Source organism: Colossoma macropomum, unplaced genomic scaffold, assembly GCF_904425465.1.
Source record: "Colossoma macropomum unplaced genomic scaffold, Colossoma_macropomum, whole genome shotgun sequence".
In the NCBI taxonomy this organism is placed as follows: domain Eukaryota; kingdom Metazoa; phylum Chordata; class Actinopteri; order Characiformes; family Serrasalmidae; genus Colossoma; species Colossoma macropomum.
In genome coordinates, this window is record NW_023494785.1 from 19,032,091 (window position 1) to 19,057,399 (window position 25,309).

At 39.6% G+C, this 25,309-nt stretch overlaps 1 protein-coding gene across 1 annotated transcript; it reads left to right on the forward strand.

The window, feature by feature from the left end:
• The first annotated feature begins 2,033 nt into the window (after positions 1 to 2,033).
• On the forward strand, positions 2,034 to 18,083 carry LOC118813142 (calcium/calmodulin-dependent 3',5'-cyclic nucleotide phosphodiesterase 1C-like). The gene is made up of 4 exons (XM_036578315.1): positions 2,034 to 2,388; positions 11,355 to 11,405; positions 17,653 to 17,818; positions 18,080 to 18,083. Exons 1-4 carry the CDS (start codon positions 2,304 to 2,306, stop codon positions 18,081 to 18,083), a joined length of 306 nt encoding a protein of 101 aa, XP_036434208.1. The 5' UTR covers positions 2,034 to 2,303.
• The last annotated feature ends 7,226 nt before the right edge of the window (positions 18,084 to 25,309 follow it).

Genomic DNA, 25,309 nt, shown 5'->3' on the forward strand with positions numbered 1-25,309 from the left:
TTTGTGTGGTTACCAAGTGACATGTTCCATCACAATAGTCTCTCCTGCCAGTGGCTCCCAGTGGCCTTGAGGCGGAATGGATGTGCTTCACTCCTCCGCAGCTGCAGAAAATACACTTTCTGTTCACCTGTTGTCTATGGTAACGAGATGTGCACAGAAAGCTAGCAATAACTAATTTTTGTCATAGCGGAAAATAAGCCTGTTGGCTTTGTGAGTGGTAGTACAGTATACTGTATAAGGACTTGAATGGGAACAAAAGGATCACATTCTTTTATCTTACATTTCTTATCACTGCTCCTCATTGTGCTTATGCATTTATACTTACCGCAATCTAAATTGTCCTAATAGCTGTCAGCTATTCGCCGACTCTTTCAATAAGATGAGCCATACCAAAAGCTTGAGCATGTTCATAAAGGTACAAGCTTGTTCTCTGTTCTCTTATTCTTTCATCAGCTCTCTCTAAATTTCACACAACACTCCTCCTCTGAGTAACTAGGTGCACTCTGCCCCCTTTTTCAAAGATAAATGGAAGGATACAGTGAATGAAAGAGCCCTGTTTCTTGCACTTAAACATCAGACAACTCACCCCCTTCACCACCTTCATATTATTATGACTGACACAGTATTGTCGCTTGAAATGAAAGAGCTCCTGATTATGTTGATTTTAGACCAGAGTTAAAAGACTCCTGCAGTCCTCTAGGCTGAGCTTCATTTGTTTTTCAGTTTCCTGCTGTGACTTTATTGTTATTATTAGTGATAAAGTTCAAGACATCAAATTACAATGCAAAAACACACCACTTTTAATTCCTATATGACACAGTTATTTATTTCAAAGAAATGTAAATATGTTGTGCTTTTACTGATCATTTACTGATATATGAAAAGAATAGTGCAGTTAAATTACAGTTACAGTTATGTCTTTGAGGAGCTATATGATACTGGTACACTGAGTTGGTAATCATATGGATGGGGTGGGTAAGAGAACACCTGTGGAGGATCACATCTCTGTGATTAAGTATTTCATTAGCGTAGTATACGTAGTATGGTAGTATGTGGTTTTGGACACAGTCGTTGTCTAACTCTCTTGATTGTAATGTGTGCTTCCACATGAACACAGTATATTAAATTAATGCAGTCTTGTCTTTCAGTTTTCTGTCAGTAATTGGAAATCATTTGGAAATGATATGCACATTTAAATCAATGCATCACTTTTTTTCAGCATAAGTGATGTGAAAAAACACTTGCGTAATGAAATGTAATATAAGTGCTCTCTCATTTCCTCTCTCTTTTTATAATACTTATGCTCACTCTCTTTGAATTAATTAATTTATTTTTAAATCTGACTACTTAACTCCTCTAACATCCATTAGACTCATCAGAGCTGCGTGCATGAGTAAATGTTTTGGTGAAATGATATTGTGTCATGAAAACAGATGCAGGGACGTGTGACACAAATACTCACCCAGTGGCTGTATAATAGTAAAGATATTTATGAATTCATGAATAAACAGCACAGCACGCTGCTTTCAGTAGGCAGAGTTGGTCAGTAGCTCACAAGGTCAGAACATATGATTAGCACTTAAGTGAGTGGGTTAATAAAAGAGAGAGAGAGAGAGAGAGAGAGAGAGAGAGAGAGAGAGAGAGAGAATGAGAGAGAGCAGGAGAATAAGAGAAAAAGAGAGGGTGGAAGAGAGAAAGAGGAGGCGTATGTGTGTGAGTGAGAGAGAGAGAAAGAGGGAAAGAGAAGGAGAGAGAGATACAGAGGGAGGATGACAGGAGAGAGAGAGAGAGAGAGAGAGAGCGCTTTGCTAATCGTGCTATGAAAGCTGTGCATTGGGGAGTGTCACAGTAAGGGAGGTAGAAAGAGAGCATGAGAGAAAGAGAGAGTACAGTCAATAAGAGAAAGAGGAATAGAGAAAGATAAAGTGGAATGTGTCCATCTTCAGCAGTTCCTCTGTATTCACTGGCACATGAGCAGACCTGGGATGCAGTCAAGAGTGTGCAGAGTTGTGTAGAGGAAGACTTGCTGAGGGGGCAGAAGAGTTCCAGCGGGATGCATTAAATCTTCACACCACACTTCTAATAATCCATCCTGATCTCACCACACACACACACACCCTGCTTTTGGTTCCACCACGTGCTCCTCTGCACCCAGGGAGCAAGTCTCCAGCACTCGCTGCCCACGCACGCCACCTCTCCAGGGGACGGTTTCCAACCAGCAAGCCCCTCTCTCTCTCCAGTCTCGCACAGACTGACAACAACAAGCAGAGAAGTCCACCGTCTAGTGCAGCTTCTGGAGCAAGATGACAGAGCCCACCTTCAAAAAACAAGGATTCAAAAAGTGCCGGAGTGCCACGTTCAGCATTGATGGGTTCAGCTTCACCATCGGTAAGACTGATGGTCAGGTGTGGGTGTGTGAGTGAGTGAGTGTAACGCAGCCTGTGTTTTTAATCTCACTGTTTACCAAGTGCTGGAGCCTGTGCGTGTGTGCTAACAGCTGAAAGCAATTATGATGGTTGTTTATGAGTGAACTGCATGAATCAGTTTTGTACACTGTGCCAATGCATCTTTGAAATGGAAAGTAAAGCAAGAATGCTCATTAGAAAAAGCTAATGAAGTGAACATGTGGGAGAGTTTAGTGGGTGTGCAGACAAAATGCAAACACTGAGTGTAATGTATGTAATACATTGCACTTTATTCAACAATTTCATTTTCTTTTATGCATTTCTCTCTCCATGGATCCCAGAAATATAATTAGTTTAATGCAGTGAGAAATTATACTTGTCTCATTGTTTTGTTTTGTTGTTTTGAATGTTAAAGGCTTTCTTGCAGTCATCCTGAACAGAATTAGATTACATAATAATAATGTCTTTATGCACAATGAGTCACGACACATTATGAATTGTCCTCCGAAGCATGAATTCTTTTCCAATTCTGTCAAATGTTGAGGGCTTCATAGGATAGCATGAAGCGCCCCATTCTCCTGACGGATTGTGTGCCCCTAGGCGTTTGTATGGAAGCAAGCAAAGAACAATACAGCCCAAGTGGCAAAATGACATGACAGCTGTTTTCGGAGAACATAGGATGGGAGTAATTACACCCTTTCAAAGGTCAAGTGGCAGTGCTTATGTAACAGGCCACAATCAGTAAGGATGGAGGCAGGCAGAGGGAAGGAGGCTGGGAGCATGCTGCACAATATCAACATGGTTCTTCTTCTCGTTTTCCTGGACATTGAACATTGTTGTTGATGGAGTTTGACTCTCTGCTGTGCTACCATGTGACCATACGAGTGTGCACTAAGTGTCCAGTTCATCAGATAGCTGGAACATGATGAGAGGAAAATGGACCAGGGACTGCTTTTTGTTTGAAGAGATGAGCCGCTGAGTGGGCTTTTGTTTGTCTATTAGCTGTGATTGAATGACTGGTTGAGTGTGTTTGTGTGAGTGTTCATTCTGTAGATGAAGACTATGAACAGCGTGGCTCTTTACACCACAGCAGGCAGAGAAGGGACTTTCTCGTACAACCTGTGTGTGCCATCCAGCTGCCTTTGTGATTACTGTCGCCATGGCCACTAATCGGGGAGGTGGGGGGTGAGGGGTAGCATCATGTGATGTCATCATTATACACTGATTCCTGTTGCTTTGTAACAAACAAGTCAGTCTCCTCCTCTTTTGGCCCTTTATGTGTGTGCATATCTGAGTTTGTATTCAAACATTTTCAAGACAAAGTGTCTAGACTTCGTAGGGAAAACCAGAGACAAACAGATGTACATTACTGTGCAAAAGTCAGAAAATATCCTTCTTTTATTTCATTTACAATCAACTCAGCCATGAAGTACAAATTGTTCATATTTCAGCATCAGAAAAATAAGAAGACAACGTATACAGTCTTATGTGAAAGTTTGAATGTCCAAAGTCAGTTTTGTTGAGTTTCTGAGTGAAAATGAGTTAACGCATCTTCTACGGAGAACACACATAAATATTATTGTATATAGTATATTACTATGTATTATACATAATATATTAGTATATACATTATTATATACAAATCTTAGCACACAATTTGTATTGTTGTGCTGAGTTTAACATATGGGGCAAAAATAAATAAATTGTGGGAGATCTTTGTTTTTTTTCTCTGAATATGTTAAATTCAGCAAATAAACAGTAACTGAGTAATTAAAATGTGCAGAAGTGTGTTCTCAGTAGAGGATATGTTAACTTATTTTTACTTAGAAAATCAGTGAAAAATAATCTCGGTGGCCAAATCTCACAACATATAAATATATGTTTACCTTTTGCCTTCCATTCTTTTTGAAAGACTTGCTTTTAGTTTTTAAAAAAAATCTTCAGGGATATTTTTCCACACTCCAAAGTCCAGTATTAGAACCTGTTCGTATTTTCTGCTTCTCACAATCCAACTAATCCCAAACACATTCAGTGATGTTGAGGTCTGTACTCTGGAGTGGTCAGTCCTTTGTTTTGAGAACATCAGCAGCTTCTTTGTTTGATTTGCAAATTTTCTTTTTTTTTGTCTATTTTCTTTTCTCAATAACAGTTTCTTGACAGCTACACATTCTTTCAGACCCAGTAGTCTGTGAGTTCTTCTCATAGTGCAAGGATGGACAGAAACACCTGTGGATTTTTCAGATATGAAGCAAGAGTGGAACTTGATTTTCTCCTCTCTCTCAAAGATAAAAACTTTGAACCCTTTCATGCATAAATTAGTAGAAATTGTATTCAGATTTTTAAAGCTTTTTTTTTTTTTAGATTATTATTACTGAGATCTGCATAAAAGATCAAATGAATTTTCATTTGCATTCAACTGATTTTTTACATAAAAACCAGTACTAGTAAAAAGTTATTGAACTGTCCACATACGTGGACGCTATGCATCAGCGGAGTAAAACAATGAAAGAACATACGAGCATGTTTATGTTTCATTATATATTTCATTAACTTTTAAATGTAATATATTGTAAAACTAATATTTAATACAAACAATGCTGAACTCTAAGCTTCTTTTTCTTGTTCAAAAAACACTGCCTTATAACTTTTTAATTAAAAAGTGCAAAACATTTGAAAATTTGTGAGGGTTCATCCTCATATCATTAAAAAAGTCATTTCTGTTCTGTTAAAAGAATCCTGAAAGCAACAACACTTAACAATAGAACAGTTAATAAAAAAATTCATAGAGCTGTTCAGAGTGGAATTTAGTGATAAGTCCTGTGATAGTTACAGGCAGGCAGTGGTAGCAACACATGTGAGTTACTCTACTCTTATTTCTTGCTGTGAAATCCCTCAAAACAGTCTGGACAGAGGGAAAACTGACACAGGACACATGTATCATGTCTTCATTTTGCACAATTCATAGCAGCATGGCATTCTTGGTGACAGCACTTCTAGCCTAGTAATTTTTATAGATTTTAAAAATTATTTTTATATTCAATTTTCAACTTATGAAATTGTTAACTGCAACAAATATAATTTTGTGCTGCTATTATTCATATACATGTATACATATAGCCATTTATTGCCATTCTTGCATGATGTCCACTTTTGCTAAGCATAAAAACAGAAAGTTTTAAGAAAGTTTAAGAAATCTGATTATGTTCATTAGAATATATCTAACACAATTTTTAAAGCCTTTTTGAATAGAAACTTTGAACTTTGAGATATACCAGAGATATTGGCTGTATTCTTGTTATTGTCAGCCATCTTGGATTCTTCAGCACTCAAGAATACAATATAATTCAGGAGAATGTCTTTTGTTATATTGGAGCAATGGGCCTTATGACTCTACTATATAGTGATTTGGAGGTTACAACACATTGTATATACCTTAAAATGAACTAGTATTAACTATCCACAAGCATGGGCACCATGTATGAAGGGGTTAAGGCGAAGTATACGATTTCAGTCCAAAACACTTTTTATCAAATTCAGCGAATGTCTTCTCATGGTCTGCTAGCTCTCTGTTCTATGTGCTTGCTGGAAAAAATCCAGTGTTGGTACACAGCCCTGCCTTTGTAAATGAGAAATAAACAAAATTTCTCAGGCTGAAGGACACTACACTATTTCAGCCAATCAACAGCAGGGGAAAGGGGAGGGGCTGCATACTGAACTCCACAAGTTGCTCAGAAAGTTAACAAGACTGAAGTTAGCTTCATATTTCCATTTTTTTGTTCTACCTTAAATCATGCAGCACTTCCACTCTGATGCTTGAATGTAACTGCTGCACCATTTAAGGTGGAACGGGAAAATTTGATCAAGAAGCTGGTGAAAAAGTAGCTGCCTTCAGCTTCACAGAAGTTGAAAGGCATGAAAAGAGATGAGGAGGTTGCTTCTGCTTGACAGGTGGCTAACATTAACTTATTTTTGCTGTTTCAGAGAACCAACAGGTCAGTATTGTGTTATCCTGTTTGTACCATGGTATTTTTCCATACAGCCAAGAAGATCTACAAAAAAATGTTTGCTAGCCCAGTGTTGTTTGCATTGGCAATGCACATCCATGAAGTTAGGGGGTGGAGCTTCTGAAGGAGAACTGAAGAGAGGGATGTATTTGTTTTGCTGTTCAAATATCAATAATCATTCTTCAGTATCCTATACTGCGCCTTAAAGTGCTGCTTATCTGATGGTGTCAGTTTTGTTGGTTCTTAGGAGTCCCATTATCTAGTTCTTAGGAGTCCCATTATTTTTTGATCACCAGCATTTTTTTTTACTTATTCTCCTTTAATTAGTAATAAATCTACTAAGAAAAAAAACAACGTAATTGCCATTTTGACTGAAATTTAATTTCAGTAAGTTATTGTACTTTGCACAATGCTGTAACCTTAAATATCACAAAAACAAAATGGTTTTGTTTTACCTAAGCTGCATTTCATTTTTTAAAGCTAAAACATTTCTTTTTGCTTACTGGAGCAAAGTTTAGGCTCAAATATATATATATATATGTACATAAACTATAACTCCAAGTCCTCACATTACATATAAACAAACCTATGTGTGTATGTGTTTGTGTGTGTGTGCGGACGGGGAACCCAGCAGAGAGCTCATTAGAGCACCTGTTGGCTAATCAGTGTGCCTCAGAGTTAGGTAAAGGGGATGGATGGAGAGATGGAGACAGAGCCCTGGGGCTGGAGGAGGAGGGAAAATGGGAGTGTGCCTACCCCTCGGTGGGGACCCTCAGACGTCACGGAATTACTGGAGTTTCTCCGTAGCGCATGGGGAATCATTATCACTAATGAAGTGCCCTCTTCCTTCTCCTGAGTGCAGACAGATTGGACACAGTACAGTCCCCACCAACTCACCAGGCTAAAGAGGTCTTCTCTTCTGAAGCTCTCTGATCCCCCTCATTATCCATCTGCCACAATGGTGTGCCTGTCTCCACTTAATAATCTATGGTCCCTGACTCTGTCTTTTTCTTTCTCACTTGACCCTGTCTCGTCCAAATTTTCATGTGTTATCCATTCCTCTTTTTTTGTAAGTGACTTGTTGTATTTTTTTAGTGCGTTGCGCTTGTTGCATTGGAATCACATGCGGTTGGTTGCAATGCGTCTACACAATAATATGGTCTACAAAAAAGACTGTTTATAAAGTTTTTTTGGACAGTCAGCATTTCAGAGTGCCCTACTTATCAGGGGCAGTTCATCCATTTAAACAAATTAAGCAGTTCCTGATAATGTAGTGTCGGTGAAAAGTAGAACACAGAGGAGGCCATAACTCCATCACAAGAGGTGCTCTCCATCAAACACCAGACCAGAAAAGCTCTTACAAACCAACCTGCAAGGGAGGTCACCACCAGCCATAAACTTCACCCTCGTGGTGACCACTGAGGAATCCAAACCCGCCAACCCACACTAACTAAACCCTATCGCCGACAGAACACAAATAATGCATAAAGACATATGTTTAACTGACTAACAACAACATAAACAACATTTAAGTGCCTTTTCTGCAGTGTGCATACCTCCCATGATCCTCGTGGTGTGGCTATCAGCATGGGCACAACTCATGAGCTTCTAGAGGCCGGCACCAGACAGTAATGGGTCGCTACATAGCCCCACTTCAAAGGTTGAGCAACAGTTTGTGCAAAGTCCCGGGGTGTGCTCACAGTCCCAGCCAGCACAAAAGCCACAGGGCGCTTGCTCCTCTGCATCAAGTGCCCCCAGTCCTGACCCAGGTCTGTGTCTTTGCTGCTGCAGCTTCTGTATATCACAAAACACAGTGCGCTGTGTCAAATCTTGTGAAGCAGCAACCACGGCACTACACCCAGCCACCATCCATGCTGTCAGCTGCCCACCACACCATCAACACTACAGTGAGTGCAGTTTGTAAGGGCCCTGCCTCTGCTGCAGGTGACTGACCTGAGCTGGAGAATTATTGCTTTTCAGCTGTTTGATGTGCCTGTCTTGGTGTGAGCAAGTATGTCTGGTCATAGTGGGGATATCGGCGAGCCCGTAATGACAAGCATGAGCCATTAGCTGTCCACACTGCACTTGACCCACAGCATGCAGTCGCCTCTGAACCTCCCAGCCAGCATCCATTGCAGCAGTGTCCTTTCTCTCCACAGTGCCTGCTCAGCAATTGCTCTGTTGCTCATCACAGTGCTTGCATGCTAAGTCCTTTAACGGTCCCACCTTCGCTGGCACCACTGTCGTGCCTTGCTGCACCACCTCCTTGAGCCTTCCTATACCGGCCTCACCATTGTGCCTCATCAGTCCACTGGGGTGGTACCACCACTCTATATCTGACAACAGTGAAGTGTTGGCATAGAGTAAGACACAGGGACTGGTCATAATGCCATTACAAGGAGTGCTCCCCACCAAACCCCAAGGCAGAAGGGCACATATAAAGCACTGAACCCATGGGGAAGGTAACCACGAGCCCCACACTTCTCCCTCACAGTGACCACCAACCCACACTAAATAAACCCACTCTCTGACACAGAACAACACAAGTAAAACATAAACACGTCTTTAACCGACGAACAACAACATAAACAACATTTAAGTCCCTTTTGTGTACCTCCCATGATCCTCCTGGCATGGCCATGCCTCACAGGCTTCTAGAGGCCAGATCCAACTGATCGCTACAATAAGCATAAAATAAAACAAATTTATTTTAAAATTATAACATGATACTGCTTGTGTCATTCTCTACATTTGAATAGCCTTATTAAATACTTAAATTAACACAGAAACATTTTATCTGTAGTTTTTAAATATTTTAAAAGCTAAACAGTCATTCAGTGAAACTCTTCTTGCTAAACCAAAGAAGAAATATTTTAAATATAAAAGATCATGATAAAGCAAAGCATTTACTCTTGGTATTTTTGTGTTCTGATAAACATTGTTGGATGTCTGCAGGGCTGTGCAATGTTTTGTATATTTTACATGTTTTTTTCACGTTAACGTGGGCTCGGTCTGTGTGTTTTTTTATGTACACTGTTAAAACTCATTTGGCCTTAAAGTCAGTAAGCTGGATGCCTTAAAATTTTAATATTATTGTATTTCAACTTATGAGTTAACAGAATAACACACAATAACTGTTATTTTAACTTACGATTTGATTTTAAAATAATTATAAAAAAATAATAATAATGTAAATTATTATTGTTTTTTACAATGTACTATATTACTATATTTGCCCTTTTTACAGAAATTTCAAGCACTCAAGCATTTAATAGAAGTGGGTGATGGGTTAAAAAGAAGGGTGCCCAAGCCAGGTTGTCTTGTATTGCCGCATGTATTGTTAATGTTCTAATGTTAAAAAAAAAACAAAAAAACAAAACAAAACAAAAAAAACTAAATCTATAATATATCTAAACTTTACTTTGTTAAGTTAAAATTTTATCCTGAACACATTTTTTATACATATCTCTTACATATACATATTTCTTACACATTCTTAGTTCAGTGCACTAATACACTTATTTAATTGTAAGAAAAACATAATTTCTGCCATAATAAAATCTCATATCATTGAAATGGTAACCTGGTAACTTATTAACCTATGTTAATGAGATTTTTGGGATATTTTGTTTTGATCCAAACATCATGAAGTGTTCACGTTATGTAAAGTGCAGCTGGCATTTTTAAACAATGAGACTTTTATTTTGACATGACAGCATTGACATATAAACTTGAACATAAACATTGTCAAACATAAATTGTTGTAAAGAGAAGAATCAACTGATAGCCTGAAGTGAGTTATGATATATCTCCTAAAAGGGTTTTATAATATAATGAGTGGCCCACCTTCTTACTTTGTGTAAATAACACTTGAATGAGTGTTCCCTTTGGCCCATACTAAGCCTCTGTCTCGCGTCTTTGCTGATGGTGTTTGACATTTGTCGTGCTCGGCACCATAAAGGGAAAGATTTGCTTGTAGCATGGAGCAGTTACAGCAGAGACCTTTAAAATAAACATACCACACACTCTGTCACGTGGGGCACATGTACACTGAACTGCTGACAGCCTGCAGACTTGTGGGGCTTCGGATTACCACCACATTGCCTCGGTATCTCAGTGTTCTATCTCAGAAACAAGCCAGTATCTGTGATCTCCCTCAGCTCTAAACTCCACTGGGACCACTTACTGATGTTCTCTACTTTCTGTCATGACACCCACCCACCTGCACAAACACAGATACATCCCCAGAGTGTGACCTTGTACTTTGGCTGTCTCCACTATCAAACAACACAAAGCTACAGTCTACCCTCAGCTTTTTCCCTTTGAAAACCCCCAGCAGGCCTCTTAGAAGAACAGAACAAACTACCTTCATCAGAGACTTCATTTGACTCCCCTCACTGTTGACTGCTTGCACAATGTCAAATTGCAATTTCTTTTCCTTTGAAAACGTTACATTGATATACATTGTAATATGAGTTCATTTGTAACCGTTCATAACCATTTGTGGAAACTCAGTAGTGTTTGGTATTAAATCCCTCAGTTTTTTTCTTTTTTTAATATTGTGTGATGGAAGAACTGGAGTAGTATAAGGCCTGAATTAGAACAGTGTTTGCTGAATAAGCTTGAGATGAAGTAACATTTGAATATGTATATTCTGTCTTTGTTATGAAGTGTTAATATTCAAATGATAGAAAAAAATCAAAGATTCTGTGAAAGTGTAAAATATTTTATGCATTAATGCATATCAGTGAATGTGTTTTACCATTACGATAAGTAATATAAGCTATTTGGTCATTGCATTCATTTCTGATATTTCAGAAAATGTACTAATGTAAATTACTTTTTTAGAATGGGTTGGGACATCTCTTCACCTAGAGGAACAGATGCAGCCCTCAGGCCATGTATGCTCATCTCTCCATCACGTTTTCCTTTTCTCTATTTGCAGTGGCAAATGAAACAGGGGAGAGCAATCCCAGGCCCCTGGCCCGCTTTGCACGTGAGTATCTTTAATGTAATACAGTTTAAGTGAACGCTGTGATAAGATAATGTTGTTTGAGCTTGTACTATAAATATATATATATATATATATATATATATATATATATATATATATATATATGTATGGGATTTAGGATGTATTGAGCATAGAGTCACTTAATCAAACAGATGAAGTGTCAGGAAACAGCCATACAACAACAGAATACTCATAGTTAAAACAATTGAGAACAGGCTGATAAGATCAAGAAGGTCTATATCTATGTTAGGTCTGCATAAGGTCCATCTTAGTTCTGTGACTAAAATACCCTTAAAACAGCACTATGTAATATTTAAGGATTTTGGCCCTCTCTGGTGGAAATGTGTAATTGCATGCAACATGTGGATGGATTCAACATTTTCTGTCATCGGTTGTGCTTCTGACCCCCATGAGTGGATGAATCCAATGTCTGCAAGCGGGTTAAAAGACTATTCAAAGAAAACTGTCAAAACTTGGTGCAGGACATTTGTTCTGAGGATAGACGTGAATTATCTACAACCCCATTTCCAAAAAAGTTGGGATGCTATGCAAAATGTAAATAAAAACAAAATGCAGTGTTGCTTATTGTTTATCATTCAAACCCAATATTTCATTTAAATTAGTACAAAGACAACATATTAAATGTTGAAACTGAGAAATTTTTATTGTTTTTTGATCTTTGGACCATGTGGCGGCACTGCATTAAAAACAAATGTGATTCTGTAGTGGAAATCACTGCATGAGCTCAGAAACACTTCTAAAAAAAGTTCATCACTGCATCCACAAATGCAAGTTAAAGCTCGTTTAAAATGAACTGAGGAGAAGTGGAAAAGTGTCCTGTGGTCTGAGGAATCAATGTTTCAAATTTTTTTTGGAAATCACGGACGCTGTGTCCTCTGAGCTAAAGACCACTCAGCTTATTATCAGCGCACAGTTCCAAAGCCAGTATTCATGATGGTGAACATATCAAGGGTGATGTGCACATCTGTGAAGGCACCATTAATGCTGAACGATATATACATGTTTTGGCATCATATGCTGCCATGCAGACGACGTCTTTTTCAGGGAAGGCCCTGCTTATTTCAGCAAGACAATGTCAAACCACATTCTGCATATATTACAGAATGGCTTCATATTAAAAGAGTCAGGGCGCTAAACTGGCCTGCCTACAGTCCAGACCTGTCACCACTGAAACATTTGGCGCATTATGAAATGAAAAATACAATATAGGAGACCTTGAACTGTTGAGCAGCACCTATATCAAACAAGAATGGGAAAACATTTCACTTTCAAAACTACAGCAATTGTTCTCGTCAGTTCCCAAACACTTACAGAGTGTTGTTAAAAGAAGAGGTGATGAAACAAAGTAGTAAACATGGCCCCATCTCAACTTTTTTGGAACATGTTGTTGGTATCAAATTCAAACAATCAAATTTCTCATTTTTAACATTTGATTTGTTGTCTTTGTAGTTTAAAAATATGGTTAACATGATTTGCACATCATTGTATCCTATTTCTATTTACATTCTGCACAGCATCCCAACTTTTTTGGAAATAGGGTTGTCAGCATCGAGCTGAGCTTCTTTTTGAGCCTGTATGTGTAATGTGAATTTGTAAAAACATATGATGTGGTTTTTAAACTTCAGAGAAATTCTTCCCGACACCTCGGCCTTTTTAAATATGTATAAAATATAATATATATTTAATATATATTTAAATATATATAAATATAATATTTCTGGCTTTACAGGTCGACTCATAGCAGCGCTCCTGACTTAGTAGCGCTACTTCTTTCAGTTTTAACAAAAAAAATAAAAATAATAGTGCTGCATTGAGACTGTAAGTTACATCTCTACTTACTATATTAAATTGAAAGACTAGAAAAAGAATATATAAGAAACTAAGGACATAAAGAAAACAGGGAAAAAAATTGACAAAATGAGATAACAATTTGCAAAGCTTAAAACTTTGTACACAAGCTGATGACATATAGGTGACAACAGTAAGCAAGGAGGAGGAGCTAGTCACAGGTGAGAACAATGAAATGGTAGGAGCTAGGGTAAATGCAGCAGGCAAAACAATTTGTTTGTAATAAAATGGTATCTTGCGAGCAAAAAACTGTTCAACTCACCAGAAGCAGTTGAATTTCACATGCTGCATTCAATTTACACTCTCTTAAACAGATACATTAAAAACTATGTGAAGTATATGTTACTATACTGTATAATTTACTGTCTTTTTTAAACAGTGTGTAGTAGTTGGTTTCATCTGCTGACGTTACTCTTGAACTTTCAATGGGCCAGACATGTGCACTAAGGGTTGTGGGTGACATTAGACCGTGAATGATACTTTGTTAGCATCCTCAGAAATTGTGAGAATGTAAGCTGGGTATTTTGGCAGTATTTGAAGGATTTGTCTTATTTGAACAGTCTTGGACGACAGCAGTTTAGAAGTGCAGCTTGGATCACAGTCTAGCTTTTGGTACACAGCTACACTCTAAAATTGTATGTGTTAACTAACAACACATCTACCTGTGTTACCCATTTTTCCACATTTTTGTGTTACTTTTAACACATTCTGTGTTAGAAGTATTTGAAAATTTATGTTATTCGTAACTTGTTACACAAATACTTCAACACATTTTGTGTATTAAGTAACACAAAGTGTGTTGTCCTTAACTGAACACATCAATCTGTCTAGCTATGGACAAGATGTGCTGTTTTTAACACATCTGTTTTGAGAGGGTAGTGTTTATTAATAACTTGCTTAATGGTATGATGCCTGGAAGTCATTCATGGTATGATGTCTATGGGACATCATTATCCTGTGATTAGGGAACGTCTCTGTACAGAGAGTGAAGTAGAGAAGTGATTAGGGATCGTCTCTGTACAAAGTAAAGTAGAGAAGCGATTAGGGAACGTCCCTGTACAGAGTAAAGTAGAGAAGCGATTAGGGAACGTCTCTGTACAGAGAGTGAAGTAGAGAAGTGATTAGGGAACGTCTCTGTACAGAGAGTAAAGTAGAGAAGTGATTAGGGAACGTCTCTGTACAAAGTAAAGTAGAGAAGCGATTAGGGAACGTCTCTGTACAGAGTAAAGTAGAGAAGTGATTAGGGAACGTCTCTGTACAGATTAAAGTAGAGAAGCGATTAGGGAACGTCTCTGTACAAAGTAAAGTAGAGAAGCGATTAGGGAACGTCTCTGTACAGAGTAAAGTAGAGAAGTGATTAGGGAACGTCTCTGTACAAAGTAAAGTAGAGAAGCGATTAGGGAACGTCTCTGTACAGAGTAAAGTAGAGAAGTGATTAGGGAACGTCTCTGTACAGAGAGTAAAGTAGAGAAGCAATAAGGGAACGTCTTTTTATAAAGTAAAGTAGAGAAGCGATTAGGGAACGTCGCTGTACAGAGTAAAGTAGAGAAGTGATTAGGAAACGTCTCTGTACAGAGAGTAAAGTAGAGAAGTGATTAGGGAACGTCTCTGTGCAGAGAGTAAAGTAGAGAAGCGATTAGGGAACGTCTCTGTACAGAGAGTAAAGTAGAGAAGTGATTAGGGAACGTCTCTGTACAGAGAGTAAAGTAGAGAAGTGATTAGGGAACGTCTCTGTGCAGAGAGTAAAGTAGAGAAGCGATAAGGGAACGTCATTTTATAAAGTAAAGTAGAGAAGCGATTAGGGAACGTCTCTGTACAGAGTAAAGTAGAGAAGTGATTAGGGAACGTCTCTGTACAGATTAAAGTAGAGAAGCGATTAGGGAACGTCTCTGTGCAGAAAAAAGTAGAGAAGCGATTAGGAAACGTCTCTCCACAACGTAAAGTAGAGAAGGGATTAGAGAATGTCTGTACAAAGTGAAGTAGAGAAGCGATTAGGGAACATCTCTGTACAGAGAGTAAAGTAGAGAAGCGATTAGGGAACGTCTCTGTACAGAGTAAAGTAGAGAAGCGATTAGGGAACGTCTCTGTACAGAGAGTAAAGTAGAGAAGCGATTAGGGAACGTCTCTGTACAGAGTAAAGTAGAGAAGCGATTAGGGAACGTCTCTGTACAGAGAGTAAAGTAGAGAAGCGATTAGGGAACGTCTCTGTACAGAGTAAAGTAGAGAAGCGATTAGGGAACGTCTCTGTACAGAGTAAAGTAGAGAAGCGATTAGGGAACGTCTCTGTGCAGAGAGTAAAGTAGAGAAGCGATTAGGGAACGTCTCTGTACAGAGTAAATTAGAGAAGCGATTAGGGAATGTCTCTGTACAGAGTAAAGTAGAGAAGCGATTAGGGAACGTCTCTGTACAGAGAGTAAAGTAGAGAAGCGATTAGGGAACGTCTCTGTACAGAGTAAAGTAGAGAAGCGATTAGGGAACGTCTCTGTGCAGAGTAAAGTACAGAAGCGATTAGGGAACGTCTCTGTACAGAGTAAAGTAGAGAAGCGATTAGGGAACGTCTCTGTACAGAGTAAAGTAGAGAAGCGATTAGGGAACGTCTCTGTACAGAGTAAAGTAGAGAAGTGATTAGGGAACGTCTCTGTACAAAGTAAAGTAGAGAAGCAATTAGGGAACGTCTCTGTGCAGAGTAAAGTAGAGAAGTGATTAGGGAACGTCTCTGTACAGAGAGTAAAGTAGAGAAGTGATTAGGGAACATCTCTGTGCAGAGAGTAAAGTAGAGAAGCAATAAGGGAACGTCTTTTTATAAAGTAAAGTAGAGAAGCGATTAGGGAATGTCTCTGTACAGAGTAAAGTAGAGAAGTGATTAGGGAACGTCTCTGTACAGAGAGTAAAGTAGAGAAGTGATTAGGGAACATCTCTGTGCAGAGAGTAAAGTAGAGAAGCGATAAGGGAACGTCTTTTTATAAAGTAAAGTAGAGAAGCGATTAGGGAACGTCTCTGTACAGATTAAAGTAGAGAAGTGATTAGGGAACGTCTCTGTACAGATTAAAGTAGAGAAGCGATTAGGGAACGTCTCTGTGCAGAAAAAAGTAGAGAAGCGATTAGGGAACGTCTCTCCACAACGTAAAGTAGAGAAGGGATTAGAGAATGTCTGTACAAAGTGAGGTAGAGAAGCGATTAGGGAACATCTCTCTACAGAGTAAATTAGAGAAGCGATTAGGGAATGTCTCTGTACAGAGTAAAGTAGAGAAGCGATTAGGGAACGTCTCTGTACAGAGAGTAAAGTAGAGAAGCGATTAGGGAACGTCTCTGTACAAAGTAAAGTAGAGAAGCGATTAGGGAACGTCTCTGTACAGATAGTAAAGTAGAGAAGCGATTAGGGAACGTCTCTGTACAGAGTAAAGTAGAGAAGCGATTAGGGAACGTCTCTGTACAGAGTAAAGTAGAGAAGGGATTAGGGAACATCTCTGTGCAGAGTAAAGTAGAGAAGCGATTAGGGAAGGTCTCTGCAGAGTAGAGAAGCGATTAAGGAACGTCTCTGTACAGAGTACAGAAGTGATTAGGGAACTTGTCTGCATGGTGACAGTGGCCTCAAAGTGCAACAGTATGAGTGATAATTCAACCAATAATCATGCAGCCTATGAAATGCACCCTTGTGTCAAAAGATATTCCCCTCCCCGCCTTACTTTTGGGGGCTACTTTTATACTTTAAGATAATCTGCAAGTTAGTACTTCAGCAGTTTAAAAAAAAAGAAAATATTACCAGAAATAATATACCAGGGTTTTTCTCTTTTACTTGGGTAAGCTTTCTGTTTCCTTCAATGACCTCTGAAAAAAGGTTTCACCATGTATATGTGCAATACGTAGGCTAGATGGCAGCATTAGCCAGCACACTGTCTGTTTGAAGACCAGACTGAGGATCTACCAGGTCAAGGAGGAGTGCCTTATCTTATATCCTCTTCTCCTTTATATTTGACCTGCCTTCAGGTCACTGATCTCATTTCAGTAGAGTGGCAGAAGAAAAGTGAGCATTAGTGGGGGCATTCTTGTAGGCCAGTGGGGCATCAGGTTTTCCTGCACAGACTGAACAGCAGGGGGGATAAAAACCTGTCAGTGAAATTTCCACTAGTTGCACCAGTCTTCTTAAATAAGCATAAATAATAAGTACATAAAATCAAATACTACTAATGATAATAATGATAACAAAAATAATAATAATATCATATGTAATTCCTATTCTATTTTGTATCTTTAATTGTATAAAATGCACAGAATAGTCACCTATATAGACCTGCCCCAAATTTCCTTGATCGCACTGTGTGTTTTATCCTCCTGAGCCTGTACCCTCTGATTGCTGCAGGCTCCAAGTCCCAGAATGCCTTGTGGAACGCTATCACAGCAGGCATCGGGATCAGAGACAAAGACAAAAGAGGGATCTTAATCGATCCACGTAGTCCTGAGGAGATCCTTGCTGATGAACTGCCTGCTGTAGACAGCCCTGACGCCATGGAGAAGACTGCCATCAGGTTTGAAGGAAGTTATAGGTTTCTGTGCAGATGGCAACTTCTATTATCAATGCTCTTCCTTCTCTTGAACTGTACAACACATTTCTAGACAGATAAGAACTGATGAAATGGGGTTCATTGTGCAGAGCCCTTCTCTGTTCATTATTTCTAACCTGATTGAGTGACCTGGCATTCTCATAGCTTTCACCTAAGGCCTGTGGGTGCTGCCTCCTTGGATTGGGTCAAACTGAAAAAAAAACTCTGTACTCTCTGCACTTGCAGATGACAAACAAAGCTGTTGTGGGTCAATGGACATGCTACAATTGACATGCTAGGATTATGGCAATCGAAGTGTACTGTTTGTGGACTCACTGTATGGGGTGTACGTGTGTGTGTTTCTGTGAGTGCTTAGAGCTTAGTAGAACAGCTGGCAGGTGTTGATTGGAAGCTATTGATTGGCTGGATCAATGGGATTTAAAGTCCAGGCGAGTATGACCTGTTCGCTTGCTCTCTGGTGAATAGCTCCCCTGCCTTTCTCTAGAGGAGAAACACCAGGCTTTTCTCAGGAGCTCATCACAATATTTTTTTTCTTTCCTTTTTGTTTTTTTTTCAGGGGTATGATTTTGATTAAAACAGGTGCTGCAATGTAAAACCAATATGTATGGCCATTTAATCTGTCTCAGTGCTGTTTGAGGAGATTACTGAGGTGTCTCCTAAGTAAGTGCACAATCAGTTTGCTCAGAATGCCTTTAATCATCTTCAGTATTTTTCACAAGCAAGGAAGCAAAGGAAAAAAACTTTCAGAAAAGCAGCATGATCAGAGGAGAAGACTACATGTATTCTTTCCATCTTGTAGCTAGACAGACTTCTGAAGACTGCAGTCTCCAGGGAAGATCACTCAGCTCAATGCCTAGGATCTGCTAGCAATGGCACACTGTCAATAGAGCAAGCACAACATGTACTCAAGGCAGAAGAGCGAGAAGCTCAGAAGAGCAGGAGCTGTCACAGTGATGGGTTATGTGTCTGTTTTGTGCTATAAAACTCAGTGAGCAGCATAACCTGTATTTGCTGGAAATTTATGGGAGTGGGCGTATGAATGAGCGAGAGAGAGAGAGAGAGAGAGAGATTGATATTTAAATGTTGCCAGGTGGATTGGCACTCAGTATTGCTGTGACTGAGAGAAGGTTTGAATACTAAATTATTTCTCATGACCTTTTGAGATTTGTGGTGATTAGACGACACTATGTGCTCGGAAAATGTGTCCTGACATATTGCTTGTGTGTCTCTGTGCATGTGAGTGTGTGTGCTTCCTACTGCTTCTGTCCAATTAAATAAAAAAAACAAAAAAATTAATATCAGCTGGAAAATCATAGCTCATGCGGTGTGGACTTTTCGGCATTTTAGGTTAAGCTTACATTATCCCTGCCCTCCGTTAGGCTGGGATAGAGTGATAAAAAGCCTGACTGAATAATGGATTGCACTCTGAGTGTGTAATCCTTCCTCTCATCAATGTTGGAGAGAGACAGAAAGACAGACAGAAAGAGAGGGAGCAGAGAGCTAGAGAGCAAGCCGTATCATACCAACAGACATTTTATCACACTAACAAACAGCTGGAGATTTGAGGTATCCACAAAATCCGGGCATTTGTTTATCTTTACTTTGGCACAATTTTTCAAAACAGTCTTTTAATCTCTCCATGGCTATTGTAAACAGTGGCATTACGCAGAAGAGCTTCACTGAGACTTCATTGTTTGGTCGAGACAGAGGTACATATTTTAGTGTTTTTTATTACAGTGACATAAACACCCCCCTCTCATGCGCAGTGTCTGATGCTGGCCAATCTGGTCAACACTTTCATCGTAGCCACAATGATAGGTCGATTCCACATGTAAGAGCAGCACGCATAATTTTGTCATTTCAGATGGATGAAAAGAAATAAGAGACTCTTTTGTGGTGAAGCATAAAAGGCCCATGAATAGTGCTTAAAATTTCCATCACACCTATGCAGTAGCGCTGTCTGTCTGGAAGATGTCTGCAGTTCTAATGGAGTTAGACTGTAGAGTCTCCAGCAGACAGTGGTAGATGGTGCAGCGGGTGGCTCGTCATCAATCAGTCCTAGAGAGACGGTAAGGGAGGGGGCGCACACGCGAGGTGGGTTTACGCCTGCCTGCAACACATGGCATTACCTCTGACGTCAATGTGCCACTCCGACTGCTATAAATACTCTCCCGTAAACAGCGCTCCAGTGAACTCCCTAATGTTCTATTAGGCACTTGCAAAGGCACGCTGGGGAGCGGTCCTGGCTTGCAAGAAAGAGAGGTGAAGGAGTGAGAATAGTAGGGAAACAGTAAGATAGAGAGATGTTGTAGGTGAGAGGACTTTCAAGGCATGTTAGCCTGCAGTCATGATGACCCCAAGCTCTAAGCTCCATAGGCATGTTAAGCCCCCACTGCATGTCTGAGAGGTCATCTGGGAGTACAGGGGTACATATTCTCTCTTCACTCCATGTTGAGAGGTGACATATCATTTGTACTGAAAAGTCTATACCGACTTTTAGTTTTAGCAATATGGACAGATAGCGAGGATTATATAGCATGGTCATTGTATGTAAAGTTATCCGTGGCTCTAAGGTCTTGTAATCTCTAATGTCTTTTAATCTCTTGGGAGAGCTAAATTTAATATGTGAAGCAAAACACTTAATAGTGGCCATTCGATTTTTTATCATTTTATGATAAAAAAAAATCTTCTCTATTATCCATATGGTTTGATAGATTTGAAACATTTCTTCAGATTTGTGCCCAGAGAACAAATGCTGTTCAGACAAGCTCAAATGAGTTCATTAACATCATTAATACAAACATAAATGTCATCTGAAATCGTAATTTATTTAGAAAATATAGTGATATTGCAGTTCATCAGTACTGCAGCACTAATTCCACTCTCTACAGTCATACAGTGTAAGCCTGCAGTGACTCCAGTCAGCTTTGGTTGAATGGAGGAATTGTCTGACCTCTGTCTCTGTGGTGAAAGCCCAGACGTCATTTACAAGGGAAAAGCATTTCGGCAAGAACATACACAAATGTCACATCAGTAGGGACATGGAGAGGCTTGTCTTTCAGCAGGATGAAAAGATGAAGGAGGCCATCAGGGGACAGTGCATCTACACGTCTGGAGGAGATTAGACAGAGAGAGAGAGAGAGAAAGAGAGAGAGACAGATGTTGAAAAAATGAGAAGATTACCAGGGGATTGCACTCTTGAAGACAGTGTCAGAAGGCCAACCGACCTTTCTCAGAGTGTCGATGTGGGAAAAGCAGGGGTGTTGATGTCATGCAGTCACTGTTAAAGTTACACAGTCCAAACATTCTGAGTGCCTTTTGAACACATATCTGTGCAGTAAAACCCTAAACTGCTCTTGCACAACTAAGTCAATTAGTGTAAACTTGGCAAAGTCCTTGAACATAAATCCATATCCAAGCATATTTTCCAAGGCTGCTGCCTGCTACATATCTTGCCATATGTATAGATCAGGGGTGTCTAATCTTATCTGCAAAGGACCGGTGTGGCTGTGAGTTTTCATTTCAAACAAGCAGGAGCAAACCTGATTCCACATGTTTATGATCAGTTGGTCTTAGTCTTCAACAATTAGTTGTGCGTGTTCCTGCTCTGTTGGAATGGACCTGCAACTACACTGGCCCTTTGCAGATAAGATTGGACACTCCTGGTGTATCACAGCTACACAATGAAACAAATGAAGGGAAACATTTTTATTTCCAGTTTCACAATTACCCTGAGTAAGGACACCTTTAATAAATTAAGACAGTATCAGTTTCCTAAGCTTTTTCAGATTGCTTTTTTAGATGTTGAGTGTACAAACAGTGTACACTGTTCAATATAGTTTCACCATATCATTTAGAATATAGTTTAATGGAATATCATGGAATGTCATGTAATACTTCAAATTTTATTATGTATGTGTTAAGCTACCTTCATTGTTTTACAGTAAAATGTAATTACCATTGCTTCCTTAGATGGATTTCTTCAACCTTCTTCAGGCAGGTGTGTAATATTAACTTTCCTCACCATTTAGAACAATTCAGACCTAAAGCTTAATTTCTGCCAGCTGCCAACATATTAAGATTGACAGAGATTCTCCTGTTCTAATCTCTTCTGAAAATTCCATAACTAAAGGGTGAGAATGAACCGACGTGACCTTCACAGATTGGGTTGTCAGTCACATTTAATATACCACTTTAGCAAAAGGTGCCATTCTATAAGACCTCATTATTGAAGGCCTTTTATTGTCGCAAAGGAAAATCAACTAATGATTTCTTCATACAGCATAGTATTTCACAGAGAATCTATATAGGTTAATATTTAATGAATCTAGTAGCATCATGTACAATTGCATGATTTTTACTCACAGCACTTTGAACTGAGCATTGAGTGTTTTCACATAAATACTTTACTATGTCTAATTACTCTGATAAAAGTTCAGTTTAGACCTTATATTTTAACCACATTGTAGAGATGTATTGCAGTGGGACTGTGGTCTCTGTCTGTCATGAAAGTGATGCATGGTCCTTGAATGGATCATCAAGAAACAACACTATCCATCTGCTATCTATCTAGCAGTTTCTGTCTTTCATTGCTGCCTGAAGATTTCTGGGGCATATCCAGATGACTAGTGTGCTTTGATCACTAGTATCATTACATCACATATAATGAAAGGGCATCAGTTTTAGTTGATAAGAGTGTTGTCTTTTTTACTATTTCTGCGGTAGTCAAAAGCTGAACTTTGAAACAGCATTATCATTTGGAGGGAAAGTGAGAAAGTATCATCTCCAAAAAGTACCAGAAAACCATCTTCAGGTCGCTATGGAGTGTACTTCCAAATTGTTCACAGTTCCATGGCACCTGAATGTTACGTATGAGCTCTTTGAGATAGCTTTCTGCTCTGCATTGCTAAAACTTTGATAAGAAACCATGACAACCTTCATATGCGTTGGAAGAGCTGGGTGCAAACCTTTGCCCTTGCAGACTGATTGTACTGTCATGAGATAGGAGGGAGCACTATTGCATTGGAAATTGGTTGGAATTGTGAAAAAACAAAATAAATGCACAAAAAAGAAAGGCAGAAATTCATCTCTTCTGTATATTGAGATACTAACAGCAGGGTGGTGTCAGAATGGAGTCAGAATAGTCTTTCATACATTAGGTCTGCCATTACCGGCCAGCTATATCTCCTGCAGATGGCTCCTACTAACTTATGGATGATTTGACCTTTGCTTTTTTCCCCTCTGCCTGATGGCAGCTCAGATCTTCAATGGATCTTCAGGAGTGCATGAGAGCACACACAGGTGGGAGTAGCATTCTCATTTCACCCAAATGGCCTGGCGTTAATGCGCTTGCTCTCTGCGGCTTTTCTCTTGATTATCGTTTCTCCCTTACTGGAACCTTACTCCAGCTCCCTGATAGCACTGTGGCAGGCCGGGCTTATTTTAGTGGAGAAACCTAATTTTCCAGTTGACTGCCACCACCCTGGGGAAAATGAGCGGAGGGAAAGCAGAGGTTTGGATTGAGTGACCGCGTAAAAAGGCCAGAGTTACACTAAGGGACACAGCTCACAGCTGAAGCTAAACTGAGCTATTGTGTTTGTCAACCAATACATTGAACCGACTGGGCTTTTGGTGTGGATTTAGACCAAGTCAAGCACACAACAGACAGATTACAGTGGATTTACACTAATGGACTTCTTTTGCTGTAACACTGTTACACTAGACCACTGTTGCAGCTGCCAAGCCACATAAAGTAATTAGACTCACATAACTCTGCTCAAACATGTGCAGTCATGATGCATGAGATGTGTTCAAGATCTGTTTAGGTAAAGATCTAGTTGAGTACAGATTAATGATGAGTTCAGATTTCAAAGGTGTTTAAAGAGGACTTATTCTGCTCATTTTCAATGTTCATGATTTTATATTTGGGGTGTACTAGAATAGATTTACATGCTTCAGTATTCCATAAACACGTTTTTTTCTCATACTGTACATCTCTATTCACCCTCTGTCTGAAGTGCACTGTTAGAGCTCATGTGTCTTTAAGTCCCCCCTCCTGATGAGCCTAGTGTGCTCTGATTGGTCAGCATGTCCACTCTGTTCTGATTGGTCAACCTCCAGAGCAGCATCCTGCTACAAGTTCTGCCCCCTACACTGGTGTGGCTGTTCTTACAATGGCATTGATTCTGATGTAAAAGTTTGAGTCAGGTAGAACAAGTCAGTGGACCCAACCCACTTTCGCAAGTTAGACTGGAGCAGGACGTATCAGAGTTTTTACTTTGTAGCTATATGATGAGCCAAACTTGCTGGTAGGTGGGCAAGAAGGATTGTGTTACGAGATTGCGTCATGTTGTGACAAAGGAAAAGGGCTGGTATTCAAACAAGGTGCTTCAGGCAGCTGAGAAAAGTGGTTTTGGTGGGAGAGAGTTACTCCCGCTGGTGTGTACTTTGGGTTTTGTGACTTTGCAGAGTGTTCACATCAGGGGTGTGCAGTCTTATCCACAAAGGGCCAGTGTGGCTGCAGGTTTTCGCTCTAAACAAGCTGGAGCACACCTGATGCCACTTGTTTAATTAGCTGCTCTCAGTCTTCAAACTACTGATCTGATGATCTCCTGCTTTGTTGAAATGAAAACCTGCAGCCGCACTGGCGCTCTGTGGATAAGATTGGACACCCCTGCTTTACATGCACAAAAAGCTATAGAACGCACTACAGGAAAGAGAAAAAACAGAAAAGCATAAAAGGTCCCCTTTAAAATGTTAACTTAGTGATCACCTATAGTGCCTTAAATGCTAGTCAGTGCATACATATACACTATACAGCCAAAAGTATGTACACACCTCTCCTAATTATTAATTCAGGTGTTTCAGCCACACCTATTGCTAACAAGTGCATAAAATCAAGCACGTGGACATGCAGTCTTCAAAGGCAAACACTGGCAGTCAAATAGCTCGTACTGCTTGCCAGTATGACTGTACCCCCGTGCACAAAGCAAGGTCCATAAAGACATGGTTTGACAAGTATGCTTCCAACTTTGTGGCAACAGTTTGGGGAAGGCCTTTTCCTGTTCCAGCATGACTATATCCATGTGCACAAAGCAAGGTCCATAAAGACATAGTTGGATGAGTTTGATGTGGAGGAACTCCAGTGGCCTGCATAGAGCCTTGACCACAACCCCACTGAACACCTTTGGGATGTTTTGGAATGTCAATTGAGAGCCAGGCCTTCTCATCCAGCATCAGTGCCTGACCTCTGAATAGAAACAAATTCCCACAGACACACTCCAAAATCTTCCCAAAAGAAGGAGTCTGTTATTGCTACCATGGTTTTACCATGGTATGGTATCATGGTTTTTAGCAAAAAGAAAACTATGGTGGTATCTCTTCCATGACTTTACAGAAGTATGGTATCCAGAGTTTTCTGATGGAAAGAAAAGTATGGTATGGGTACTATTGTAT

Coding starts and splice junctions, on each gene's coding strand:
- LOC118813142 (XM_036578315.1), top strand. CDS start 2,304: ATGACAGAGCCCACCTTCAAAAAACAAGGATTCAAAAAGTGCCGGAGT. Junction 2,389..11,354: donor TGGGTTCAGCTTCACCATCG/GTAAGACTGATG, acceptor CTCTATTTGCAG/TGGCAAATGAAACAGGGGAG. Junction 11,406..17,652: donor GCCCCTGGCCCGCTTTGCAC/GTGAGTATCTTT, acceptor TGATTGCTGCAG/GCTCCAAGTCCCAGAATGCC.